Source organism: Apodemus sylvaticus, chromosome 12, assembly GCF_947179515.1.
Source record: "Apodemus sylvaticus chromosome 12, mApoSyl1.1, whole genome shotgun sequence".
NCBI lineage: Eukaryota > Metazoa > Chordata > Mammalia > Rodentia > Muridae > Apodemus > Apodemus sylvaticus.
Window position 1 is genome coordinate 64,746,270 of NC_067483.1, and position 13,909 is coordinate 64,760,178.

At 46.3% G+C, this 13,909-nt stretch overlaps 1 protein-coding gene across 1 annotated transcript in view; it reads left to right on the forward strand.

The window, feature by feature from the left end:
- Sec16b (SEC16 homolog B, endoplasmic reticulum export factor) overlaps positions 1-9,522 on the forward strand; it is a 61,884-nt gene extending 52,362 nt beyond the window's left edge. The window contains exons 20-28 of the mRNA XM_052200600.1: positions 509-581; positions 1,691-1,999; positions 2,500-2,567; positions 5,016-5,165; positions 5,333-5,431; positions 6,058-6,166; positions 6,290-6,369; positions 7,279-7,377; positions 8,442-9,522. Of these exons, the coding sequence (XP_052056560.1) occupies positions 509-581; positions 1,691-1,999; positions 2,500-2,567; positions 5,016-5,165; positions 5,333-5,431; positions 6,058-6,166; positions 6,290-6,369; positions 7,279-7,377; positions 8,442-8,513 (1,059 nt within the window). The 3' untranslated portion in view covers positions 8,514-9,522. The remainder of the gene's footprint in view (positions 1-508; positions 582-1,690; positions 2,000-2,499; positions 2,568-5,015; positions 5,166-5,332; positions 5,432-6,057; positions 6,167-6,289; positions 6,370-7,278; positions 7,378-8,441) is intronic.
- The last annotated feature ends 4,387 nt before the right edge of the window (positions 9,523-13,909 follow it).

A 13,909-nucleotide genomic window follows, 5' to 3' on the forward strand; every position in this document is an offset into this window, starting at 1 on the left:
TTCATGAGCATCAAAGCTCCCCCGTCTCTGTTAGGAACAATGGATCACAGTGGACCCGTGTCACTTTCATGTAATGTAGGGCAATTGCTTGAAGGACTTCCAGGCCTTCCCTTTTTGTTCTGACAATTGCAAAAGCTGCTGGTCATAATCAGAAGAGTAATTGGAGCAGGGCCTCCCCCATTTTCTTTCTTCTACTCTGCTGTGAAGGCTCTTTAAATGCACACTGCCTTCTCTCCCTCCCCGATAGCAAACTCAGAGGCCCATGATTTAGTTCCTTTCTTTGGCCTTCACTTTGGACAGGTTGGTGACCCTTGCTCTGAAGAGAGCTGACGGACCCAAGAAACAGTGTCTCATCTGCATGATTCTGGGCACTGGGCGTTCAGTGGAGGCCCCTTCGTCTGGTCATTCCCCTGGGACATTCCTTATTGACTTAACGTTCTCACTACCTTGTCTTCTGCCCTTATTTTTCTTTATACTGTTTAAAAGGATTTTCCTTTATTTTAAACAGCAAAGCAGAACAGGAGACCTCAGAGATGCTGATTCAACTCCTTCAGATATTTATGCAACTGGAGGAACAACAGGTACCCAGCATGAGATCTAACTACCATAATCTGATTAAAATCGTTCCAGTTACACCCACACTTCCTTTTCTTTGGTGCCTTCTTCTGGAGATTAGACCTGCTGACCCAGGCTTTTGCTGGTCACACAGACCCTGGACATATCCAAGTGCCTGTGGCACGAGGTTTCCTGCCTTGCAGGCCAGGATTTCCAAATACTTGATTCTCTCTCTCTCTCTCTCTCCCCTGTTAGCTTATTGTTTCACCTGTGTGCATACTTGCTCCCAGCTAGTTATATTTCTGAAGGCTAGAGATTGCACACTATTAGCATCTTTAGTAATGTTCTAGACATTGGAAGTGTGAAGATGTTGAACTATATCAATTGGCCATACAACTGAAATCACTTTCAAAGTGTCTGCTCAGCTTCCTCCCTCAGAATGCCTCCATGTGTCTGGTCAGCAGGAATTATATTCCAAATGAACGCCACACATTTTGTCAAAGCCGTGCCGTGGGTGGTGAGGTTCAGACAAGGTCCCCTGTCTCTTGCCTTCCAGCCTTGCCTTAGGATATGCTTCCTGGCTGGGCAGAATATAGGGAGGCTTTGGCTTCTGTTTGTTGGCTTTGTGAGAGCCTGGCTGGGCATCTCTACACGATACAACCCTGGCAGGAAGTCTGGCAGCTCAAACATTCCTGTGCCACAGGGGCCAAGCATTTCACACACCCACACCTTAGTTGATGTATCAGCCAGGCCCTCTCCAGGGCAAATGAACCCCAAGAGTCTTTACAAGGGAAGCCATCATCTCTAAAGTGTCATTTGAGTTTTTAACTGTAAGATTTTAAAGTCTAAGGAAGTCCCCTTAAAGGAGAATGTGTTTATCCAAATATCAAAAGGTACAGAGTTCAGTTGGATGTCATTTCTGTCCTCTTGACCCCTAGGAGAAGGGCTTAGAGATTATCCAAGAAGTGAGAGCGTAAATCCTGAAGACAGCAGAGAGGTGTTAAGTTACTCAGTGCTTTGCTTGCTGTCAAATTAATGGAAGTCACACGGAACAGGTGGGGTTACTTTCTAGAGAAGACAAGAGCAGTAATGTTTAAAGATGATTTGTCTGTAACCGCTGCTTCTTCTTCCTTAGATACCCCCTACCACGATCTTTCTGGCCATCAAAACTACTCAGAAGACTCTGGGTACAGCCCCGCCTTGCGGCCAACACCGGAGCAGACAAGCCTAACCAATCCTATCCCACAGCCGCCCTTCCCGGTGCTGCGAGATATCTACTCCGAGAGAGACGGTTCAGCACACATGGGAAACCCAGTGCCTCTTTACTCAGTTCCTGCGACCCACTTGTCAGCGACTAGTGGAGCCAGCGGCAGCAATGTGGCAGTGACGGGGCCTCCTGGAGGAGGGGTTGGGGAGGAAATGCTGCGGACACATCCTGCCCTCGGTAAGACCCGCCAGCCAGGCTGGGTACCTTGGAGGGTGGCCTCTTAAGTGGTAAAGAAGCAGGTGAGGGAGGTACTAGGACCTGGTGGAAGAAATGGGCTTGGGACTGATAAAGGCACTGGGGAGTACACGGGTGGCTTGCTAGTGTTAGCCAGAGGGGCCTGTTAATCTTCTAGCTCTCTCCCCCGGGACAAGCAGTGCAGGACAGAGCACACGGATGGGAGAACTCTGAGGTCTGGCTCCACACCGCCATAGTAATTTCCTCTACACCTAAGGAACAACCTTGGTGTTTAGCGGGCGGAGCTGGATTGACCAGGGTGTCACGAGGTTGACCGTAGATTGAGTAGAACTGAGCAAGTGGACTTTGCATTTGCTGTGACCTGCCTGTGGTATAATCTCTGGCCACCAGGGCCACCGGGCCCCCTGTTTTCCTTTCTGCAAGATGGGTCTAGGAAGGGCCCAAGTTGAGACTCTCGTCTCCATTTCCCTTTGGTACTTCAGGAGAGAACACAATGCCTCAAGAACCCCTGCAGGACCCTGAGGGTCTAGAAGTCATTTCCAGTCCTCAGGTGAGCGGAGGATCCGGGAGGGACGCTGGTGACCACTTCAACCGGTCTGCATTTTGCTCTTTGCTCCTGGTGTCTCAGTCACACACAGGCGTTTCGCCAGCACTGGCAACTCTTTCCTCTACCTTGTTCAAGCCACCCCTCGTTTCTTTCCTGGCAAAACTCAGGGAGTTGGAAAGGAGTCTGTGTTCTTGTGTCTTCTTAGTCCCACTCGTCCCTTCGCCTGTGTTACCGAGGGACAGTGCAGCGGACCCCGGGCACAGATGGGGCTCTCTTTGGCCTCTTCCACGTTGAGGAAGAGCCTTGGCGTTTGTTTTAGCATTCGCTTTGGTTTATGTCAGATCTCTGTGGCAGTAGTAAGAGTGCGGGGCTCATGTCTTTCCTTTTCGGCTTTCCCCTAGCTGTCTGGTCAGTCTGTCTAGTCGCTGACAGCCTGCACGGCCCTTAACTTAGATGCCAAACAAGCTGCTCTGCAGCTCTGCATTGGCTAAATGACTGTATCGTGTAGTTTTCTCAAGATTTTAAGTTTAGATTTTATTTTTTATGTGTACATGTGTTTTGCCTGCCTGCATGTCTCTATTCCACATGTGTGCCTGGTGCCCATAGAGGCCAGAAGAAAATAACCAGATCTCCTGGAACTGGAGTTATGGATAACTGTGAGTCACCATGTGGGTGCTGGCAATCAAACACAGGTCTTCTTGAGAGCAGCCAGTGCCCTTAAAAAATAGTACATTATTGTTGCAGAAAAATTAAAATGAAGAACCACGGAATACAATGAATTACTATTCAGAATTCTACAGTTTTGGTTCTTTCGTTATTTTTTTCTGGATAAACACATACACACATATGCAGATGCTTTTCAATAATTAAAACAGGTGTATTTATTGCCTATTTGTTATTTAGCACCATACAATATTTTTTTAGTATTTTCTCACAAATGGTATGACACGATCCACTGTGCGACAGTGCTCCTTTCCTTCCCGAGTGTCCGTGGAACTCCAGCAGTGTGCCAGGCACTGGAGTGGGCTGAGTGTGCATCCGTGGCTGTGGAGGTGACTAGAGGGGAGCAGCACTGTGCACTGGGCAGAGATGGCTCAGGGCTGTGTCTCTGTGGAGGTCTTGGAGCAGAGATCAGAGTGTAATATGGAAATGAACCAGGTGACAGGGGTACATATGTCAGTGTAGAGAGAGCCCCGAGTGGACACACTTGGGGTAATGGAGGGAGATTCCTGTGTTAGACAGCAGGGTGCACAGGGGCGGGGACTTAGAAACAGGCCGTTTCTTCTCCACCTTCTCTTTTCCAGTCGCTCTCATCTTCCCCGGTGTGTTTTCCACCTTTCTTTCACTGTTACACAACACAGATGGCCGTCATTCTAGAGCACAGGTTGGTGCCCGTGTCTTGACTTAACTGCTTAAGTGGAAAGCCAGCTTTGAATCCCTTCTCTGCATTTTACCAGCTCAGTGTATTTGGGCCTTGCTATACACTGTTTTTTTCATATTTAAAACTAGATGATGATAATAGTATATTTCTCACAATATTGTTTCAAGGATTCAGTGGATCATGATATGGAAAGCTCTTAGAACAGTACCTGGTACACCAAAGATATTGTACCCATAACTGCCCCCCCCCCCCAAAAAAAGAAGAAGCCCTTTCTGTATTTTGCTGTAGTGCTTTGCAAAGCTTTTATTAATTATGTTCTATTGAGAATATAAAATGAAAACACAATATAAAAGCAATATGCTACATTATTACACTCAAATGGGATACCTAGTATAGGCAGATTCGATAAGACATAACAGAAAAGGATGGAGGTGAGCAGGTCTGGAGGTGTGGAGTAGAGATAGGTGTTTCTGGTGAGATGATGCGGGGAATGGGAACCGCTGCTTCTGGCTGGACAGCACTGTGTAGATAGATACTCAGTGCCGCCGCCATGTTATAAGTGGTTAAAGTGAGCTTTAGGCTGTGCATATCGTACCACAATAAGAACAAGGTTAGTGGGAAGTGGGTGTGGGTGTGGGTGTATTTGGCTCCCCCGTGGCATGTATGTTCTTATGTATGCCTGTTAGGAAGTGAGCTCTGAGGTTAGTGTCACTGGCTGCTGAGCTCTCTGGCACTGGGTGTGAGGATCTCTCAGATGTTGCTTTCAGAACCTCATCTCCAGTGTCAGTCAGCTTCCATGCACCCTTCTCCAGATCTTGGTCTGGTTCTGAGACTATGACTTAAAGAGGTTAGATGGCTGACAAACCCCATAATGTTAGGGAGACGATGGAGAGTGGGTGGGTCCTGGTTTGTCCCCTCTCCTGTCACCAACATTTTCATGGGTAAACCTGCCTCTCTCCCCAGTAGACTGGGCTCTCCCGAAGCTAGCCCTGGGTTCCGGGTAAGTCATCATATGTGCTCTATAACCTGTTAAACACCGCATGAATCTCTGTGGTTCTGTTTGATCTCAGACACCCCCAGCTCCCAGGGCTCGAAGTTTTTCCGAGGAGTCTGCCACTTCAGCCAAGGAGGATGAGGAGGGGTCTTCTGATGCAGCAGACAAAGCGTCTCACCCTGATGCTTCTCAGAAAGGAAAACTGGGCGATGGGAAGAATACAAAGGTGGGGAACTTGTTCTGCTCTGTGTTTTCTCCCTTCATCCCTGTGTCAAACAGCAGAGCAGTCCAAAGCCCTGGTCCGTCCTCGCTTACCTCATGCCTGGCTGGCAGCTCTCACAGTGGCTGAGAGAAACAAGTCTGCTGGCTTTAGCAATCCCCCTTTCTCCTCAGAGCTCGGGATTTGGTTGGTTCAGCTGGTTTCGATCAAAGCCTGCCAGCAGTGTGTCCACCTCTGGAGATGAAGACTCTTCGGACAGTTCTGACTCAGAGGTAACCTCCACAGATGGACTGTCAACGCTTCCCTCTGGACCCCAGAGCAAATCCAGTCACAACACAGCCTGGCATCACTTTCTACCTGGGCTGAAGGAAAGGGAGACTCTGTGCTGGGGGAGCATGGGAAATAAGGCTTTTTGTAAAGACAAGAGGCAGAGTGAGACAGGCCTTGGAAGTCAGACATGGTGGCACACATGCCTGTAATCACAGCAGCTGAGGCAGGAGGATTGCTGTGAGTTCTAGGCCAGCTTGGGCTATACAATTTGGCTTCATTAAAAACAAAACAAAACAAAACAAAACAAAACAAAACAAAACAAAACAAAACAGCATCTATACATACACACCAGAAAGGGAGAGGAAAGGGGAGGGGAAGGAGGAGAGGGGGAAGGGGAGAGAGGGAAGGAGAGAGAGAGGGAGGAACAGTAGAAAATTAAGATGAAGTTTTACTTCAGAGGCTCAGCAACAGGAACCTGACCAGCATCCTTAGTAGAGGCTTCACAGAATGGTGTTTGTGGGAAGTTGCCTACATAGAGATTACTATTGTGGATGCTAGAACACATGAAGGTTAGCATGCATTTGCTAAGCACTAATGTCACCTTTCCTGCCTCCTTCTCACCAAGCAGGAATCTCCCGGAACATCACCTCCTCACCATGCCAGCCCCGGCCTCTCACCCACACCTCCGCTCACATCCCCATCTCTGCCAGGTGCCGGCACCTTCCCGAGAGGCACAGGTACTGCCAGCCTCCAGTCTCCTGGATGCTGTTGGTATTCTTAGCTTGGGGTACCCTCTTTGAAGTGGGAACTCCCCAGTTCTGAGCATGTGAAGCAGCTTGGATTCCTTCCTTGCCTTCTAGGTGGGAGTAGTCTCCAAGGATCCTCAAACAGCAGTGGAATAGCTGAAGGCGTGGGGATTGGAGGGCTCTCGGGGCCACAGGTGAGCAGGCTGGGGCCTGGGACTCCAGATGGTACCTGTGTGTGTGAGGGTGGACCATCTTCAGTGGGCTGGAGAAGCATCCCTGCAAAGAATGGCTTCAGGATACGGAGAAAACGTCTGCATGACTTTGCTCCAGCTGCCTACATAGTACCTCAGCCTGGAGAGCCTAGCCAGTGGAAGGGTAGTTTCTCACAAGGCTGGGACACAAAAGTACAGGAACACAGCCCTGGCTGATCCAGTTTCTTCTGAGGGTTTTCTCTTTGGTTTGCAGCTGGCTGCCTGCCCCTCCCTGCCCTGCCCTCCGCCATGTCTTCATCAGGTCATTCCTCTGTATGTGTCTGTGTTAACTTTCCTCCCTTTGTAAGGGTATCACACATGTTGTATGGGGTCTTATGAAGACCCTCTGAGGATTAGGTTTTATGCTGAGATACTGGGGCTTTGTCAGATGCATTTTGGAGAATCACACTTCAGCCTGTGTAGCTTAGATGGAGTCCAGGGAACGGCCTCTTCTCCAGCTTTAGTAGGTAGTGGAGTTCACTCATGTGCACTTGGCTGGGGCTATCATAAATTCTTCACAGATTGTCTATATAGCTAGGGATTTCCTGAGTATTGCTAGGGAAATGTTTCCATTTCTTGAAGCCTGGTTGGAGTACTCTTGTAGTATCTGAGGTTGTCTGAAGAGTTTGATGGTGATTTTTATGATCCGATATAATTTCTTGTGACTTTCTTCCTCCTTTCTTTGTGTGTAAGAGCTTCTGCTCCTGTATATCCATCCCTGGCCCTGGCATTGCTTGTGCCTCCCTGAGGTTTATAAGAAGCCCTTTTGCCGTCCAGCACTGATTCTTGTGGAAGGGTTTAGCATGCCAGGAAGTGGCCACGGATCTGATTCTCTGTTGTTTGCATCCACAGGGTGTTTCTTCTGAGCTCTATTCCCAGCCAGGTGCCCTGCCTCCTCCACCTACTTTGCAGGGAGCTGTTCCTCTCTACAATCCATCTCAGGTCCCTCAGGTAAGGACCAGCCTTGCAGGGGAGACCTAGGAGGTCAGGTCATGGACCAAGAAGTGCAGTGTACGTTCCAATTTTCCACTCACTGAATGCAAGTTTCTGAGCAATTGTTGAGCCTCTATTAAGTCTCTGTTTCTGCGTCTATAGAAGTTTACAGCAGCAATCTGTCTATCTATCTATCTGTCTGTCTGTCTGTCTGTCTGTCTGTCTGTCTGTCTGTCTGTCTATCTATCTATTCATCTACCTACCTACCTACTTTATTTACCTACTTATCTATCATCTATCTATCTATCAATCTATCTATGTATCTATCTGTCTGTCCGTCCGTCCACCCACCCACCCACCCACCCATCCATCCATCCATCCATCCATCCATCCATCCATCCATCCATCCATCTATCTATCTATCTATCTATCTATCTATCTATCTATCTATCTATCTATCTATCTATCTATCTATCTATCTATCTACTTTATCTATCATCTATCTATCTATCTATCTATCTATCTATCTATCTATCTATCTATCTATCTACTTTATCTATCTACCTACTTATCTATCATCTATCTATCTATCTATCTATCTATCTATCTATCTATCTATCTATCTATCTACTTTATCTACCTACTTATCTATCATCTATCTATCTACCTGTCTGTCTGTCTGTCTATCTACTTTGTCTATCTATCTACTTATCTATCTATCTATCTATCTATCTATCTATCTATCTATCTATCTATGAAATATCATACCACCAAATATCACTCCTGACTTGTAATTGTTCCTGAGATATAAACAACACAGTGCTGATGTTTTTGTGTGGGTGCCTTCTCTTGTCTTGGGGTGAGGGGTTCCTGCAAACTAGCTCTCTGATCCTCAGTGACTTAGAGAGGACTCTTCAGATGCATCCTTTGACCTTTGTTCTTTATGAAATCAAACTTCCTTTCACCGTCTTTCAGAGGTGAAGGCTGGCCATTAGAATACAGTGTTGGAAGCCACCCACAGCTGAAACGGGTGTTCATGTTTGGATCTGTACTCCAGTGTAGTGTCTCTTCTTCTTTTCCAGCTTCCCACTGCTAGTAGCCTGAACCGGGCAAACCGCCTGGCCCAGCGCCGCTACCCAACCCAGCCATGCTGAGTGTGGCCATCTGCCCCAGGTCCGTGAGGATGGCCACCTACTCATTCTGGGCTCATCTTCTGGAGCACAGCATTCCCGTTGCTTTCTACCTCTCAGAATCCACCTCACCTCGTCATATTCAGGCCCTTGTGAGCCTGCTGCACAGGGAGTACCTGGATCTCCCTAGACAACAGCGTGGTCTGGTCTTCATCTTAGCTTGAGAGTGCTGGGAATTATCTCATCAGATAGAGGAACGGGGCCAAAGTCTACGGTCGAGTGTCATGACGGCAGACTTGAGGCAGAAGGTTGCGAACCTGAGGAAAGTGAGGGCCTTGAGAATCCCATGGTGAACACAGTAGAAGACGCCGCCGGGCTATGCAGCAGGAGTTCAGGCAACATCCCAGAATAACTCGGACTCCTTCCTCAGTCTCGCTTAAAGACCAGTTTATGGCTCCTGTTAGTGAAGTTTTTACATTGAATCTGATTATCGCTGCCCTTCAGTGATTCCCTTTTCAATGACATTTCAGCAATTTTCCTCCTGGTCCTAGTTTTGTGCACATTTTCTATGTGGTTCAGACTAATTATATTTCTCTCACTTTCTTAGCGGGTCCTATTTTTTTCACATTCTGACATCTGGCTATCAAGTTAGATTGCTGTAGGCATCATATCGTCATGGTAACTACTGAACCTAATGATGCAGATGGATGGAACATCAGTATAATAAATAATGAAAAACGTTTCCTAAAACGTCATCCTTTCTGCAAGAGGGAGGAATGAGTGCCTCGTGTTGCTAATACCTGCCTTCCTACTTTAGGCCTTTGCAAATTGATGTTCTGTGAGGGTCACTGGAGCCCCATGGAGGAGGGAGATGTCTTGGAAATTTCCATTTTTTTTTCCTTTCAAACCTCAAATAGAAATGATTCTTGCTGTTTGTCAGATTTGCTTAAAATTGCTCCTCACAAAGAACATTTTTGTATGTGTAATTGTACATAAAAGTTTTGTACTTTAATGTACTATGGTTCTGATGTTGATAGCGATTAAATCCAGATAATTTTATAGCAAATGCTTGTCTCTGGCTGGTTTTTGCAGAGGGAGAAAATACATTGATGGTCTCTTCCCTGAAGTCTTTCTAATAATGGTTCCATTGTGTGATCGGGTGTGAATAGCTAGAAAGAGCCCTTTGTTAATGGAGAATCAAAGACTGGTCTTCTTCACTCCCAGGTCTACTCTAATGCTATCATTTTTTTTTTTTTCAATTTAAGAAATACGGACAAAAGCTCCCGTAACCAACTAGTCAGTTTGCTGGATGAGTGTGGCATATTCTGTTTCCTATTCTCTTCGCCTTAGATGACATTAGAAACTATATACATATACATTTGGGACCTGGAAAGCTCTCACTATGTGTGGTTTTTCCTTCCTAAGATGGCTGCTTTTTAGGCTTGGTATGCTGACACCTGGCTGTAGCACCCTAGTAGTTGCCTGTGAATAAATAGCCCAGGCACTCGCGGGACCTAGTTATTGGGGGGTGGGGGGCGAGGAGGACCGAGCCAGTTAAGAGAAATGGGCGGGAAAGAAAAGTGAAGCAAAGCAAAAGGGGTGTCTTGTCAAGGCCTCTTTAATGAAAAGCTGAACGCCTGGTTTTGAACACTCTATAAGAGGAAGTAGGGAGGGGCTGAGGGGAAAGCTAAAGGCACAGAAAGAGGAAAGGTCATGGGGCAGATGCTGGCTGTGGCATCCAGCAGCTTTTCTGGAATGCTGATTCCGCCTAGACAACCCCAGTTGATCGGCCTTGTGTGAAGAAGCGGGTGGTTCAGCTATAAACCGCAAGGTCAGTGGAATCTTAAGGTGAGAGCTGTGGAAAGTCTGGTTTTCCACAGTTTGGTCTCCCACAAGGCACCAAACTGTCTAAACTCACACTCTGCTCATATCCAGTTCACCTTGCAACCACAGACAAGGTGGGTTGGTCGTCCTGGGGGCCAATTGTCTCATTTATAAAATGATGGCGATGGTAATAGGTAATAGTACCTACCTTACAGGGAAAGTGCTGGAATTAAATGAACGAAGGTCCTTGAAATATGGATAGCTCATGCTAAGAACTGCGTTTCAAGTTATTAGTGTATAGCTAATAAGCAAATCACTGGACATCAGCCTATGTCTGCCTGATCTCTTGTGTCCCTTTTGATATATGTATCTGGTGGGAATGATAATTTTAAAATATGTCTCAAGATGTGCCTTAATTGTAAATCCAGTTTCCCTGGGCATCCAATCTGCCACCTTGGTAGGCCAGAGGCATAACTCCCCTGAGAGCAACAACACAGGGAATGTCCTACCCAATGAAAGGTAGTGTGTCAGTGGAGTGGCCTGCAAACTGAGAAAGAGTGCCAAGAACCCCTATGCCCAAGTCCTTTCTTCTCTGTTCAGGCATTCACAGAAAAGCAATGACTACAGTGCTCAAGAAAGCAAGCACAGAGCTTCTTTAGTCCCCAGCAGAAGAACACACAGCTCTGAATGCGCCTTCCCAGGAGGGACCGATAGGATGTTTTATGCACCAGAGAAGGAGGAGGTTCAAGAAACGTTGGCTAATTCATGATTGAAAGTGTTCATTGTGGCAGAGTCAGACTGCGTCCATCAGTCTGCATGGCCCTGATTAGAACAAATCCATTGCTCATTGATCAGGAAAGGTAGGTTCAGTAAAGGTCTGATGAACTGGGGTCACTCAAAGTTCTTCCTTGTTTATCTGCTTTGGATGTGTGGCAATGACTGTGTGGCTGAAGGTCATAGTTATTTAACAGCTCCAGCTGGTTGAAACCAGTTGTGGTGAAAGACAGAATGCAGCTGTAGCAGGGAAAGTTCTCCGTTTTACGAGCTGGGAGGGTAGCATGGGAATGGGAAAGCAAAGACGTTAGAGACCCTTTCCTCTTCCACAGCCCAGGAGGGCCTGCAAGACTGGCTTGGTAGTGTGTCCAGTGTATTGGTGGCCATAGTGGCTTGATCCTGGGGATGGACAGGTCTATGATGGTAGGCAGAGCTCCGTGCAAAAGGGAATGATCTAGATGCAAGCAATCGCACTGCATCCCAAAAGGCCAGAGGTGACCAGCAGTATTCAAAAGATAATAGGTCAGGTTTAGACAGGAACAGAGAAAAACACAAGAGAGACTGGGTCACAGACCCTCTTTCACATCATCCTAGGACCATCTGGGGAGAGAGACTACAAATAGAGTTTTGTGTTTAAAGGAAATAATAGCCAAAAGACACCATTTCAAAGGAAGTGCCTGAGACAGTACTAATTGGCAAGTTTGTTTTTTACCCTGTTCCTCAGTGGAGTACAAGCTCAGAGAAAGGATAAATTAGTGAAGGAAAATAAAGCCATGCTTTTCTTGTGAAACTGAGTTGTAAGTGCAAATTTGAGATTCATATATACATATATATGTATATATATATAAAATTTAATACTTATGTGAAAACATTTAAGCTTAATGGTCAGTAATTTGAAAGAGAACAAACCGTTAAATTCCATTTATGTGTCTTTATCACATCTTGCCACCCTCCTACCCCTCCATGGAATCCTCTTATGTGGCCCTGAAGTTGTGAAGGAGCCCACCACCTCCATCACCTGCATAAGCTCCCCTTCTAACACTGTGTGGGCGTCAGATTGCCCAGGACCAAAGCCTCTGTTAGAATTTTATTTCTCCAAGACAGCTTCACTGTGGAGGGAGAGGGTTTCTATTCTGATCAACCATAAAAGAGGGGCAAGAGACACGACCAAAGTCAGAGTGCATTCTACCTTGAGGGAATGTGCAAACACCCATTTTTTACTTGAAAAGAGGCGAGAACAATGAGATCTGGTTCTCACTATTCTGAGAACGGTTTCTAACCCTTCCACCCCTGAGAGACTTGTGGAAGTCATTTTCTACCTCATCTGCCTTTTGTTTTCAGCCGGAACCTGCCCAGGCGGCGGTGTGAGTCTGGAAGCAATGGCAGTAGGCTGTAGGTGCTTGACTGAGCTTGCCCCTGAGTGTGCCCTCAATGCTCGCCCATGCCCTGATGCATTTACTCCTGGCTATCACTCATTTAGGTCTTTCAGAAATGGCTTCTTAATGAGAGTGAAAGTTATTTTGGATGAAGATTAATAGCACGTTAGGATGTTTTCATCACAATCCCACCAAGTGGAAGAATCTGCCTCCCACACTTCCTTCCTTTCTATACATTCCCATCTCCAGGTAACAGTACTTCTTTGGATCAAGATAATGACAGTTTAAGTCAACTTTATTGACCTGTGAAAAGTGTTTGTTATTTTAACATGAGATGCTTTCCTGGCATCTGCCCATGGTAGAGAGTGCCTGTTCCATTTAAAAAGAATCTTAAGGGGAAATCCATAGCTTCCATTAAGGTTTCACTGTGCTTTGAATATGAAGTGTTCCCCATAGGTTGGTGTGCTTGGATATTTGGCCCCTAGCTGGTGGTACTGGTTTGGAAGGTTTCAGGATCTTTAATAGGTGGATCCTTGCTGGAGGAAGTGGACCACTGCGGGGAAAACCTTGAGGTTTTGTAACCTGGCCCCATGTCCTGCCTGTTTGCTTCCTCCTGACTGCAGACCCAATGTGACCAGTAAGTTTCCTTATGCTCAAGCTGTCCTGCCTTCCCCACCTGACTGACTGTATCCCTCTTTAAACTGTAAGCCTAAATGAGTCCTTCTTCCCTCAGGTCAATTCTTGTCAGATCTTTGGTCAAAATAATGAGAGAAGTAACTAATACATCTCCAGCGAAGACAGGAAACAGACACTTATGCCAGGAACTCTGTCACATGCTAAATGGCCATAGATCACATTCCTGCTTGTGAAAGGAAATCTTACAAAACTGAGATTTTCTTCACAGCAGTGAGGATCAAACTCCAAGGACTCCATGATACTTGGAGTCTTTTGGTGGAGTCTATGGTGGTCAGGTATTCTGAATTTCAGCAATAAGTATACTAACATTTATTGAGGTTATCAGACAAGATATGGAGAATCAAAAACTGAGGGTAGCATCATGTCTAAGTTGATGCTGCTGGCAAGGGTGGAGCTGGAATTAGAGTCCAGTAGTGTGACAGGAATCTGGGCGTTTAGTCGTGTTGTCTCTGGGAGAATGTACATTTCCCACTTATTCAAGTTCGATGATGTTGTTAATGGAGTTAGGTCCATGGTGTGTCAAATATTCAATGGTTTCCTCTGTACAGATAGCTTTGACAACCTGATACAGACTTGCTAAGCTGCTATCATAGACTCTGTCTTTGTTTCCCTCTGCCCCACATAGAATGTAGAGGTCATGAGTTCTGCTGTAGAGTTCCTCTTTAGGGATGGAGCTAATATTAACAGTGATTTTCGGGGTCTATGCAGATTTGTGGGCACCATCTGCATAATTAAGTTTCATTCTTAAGC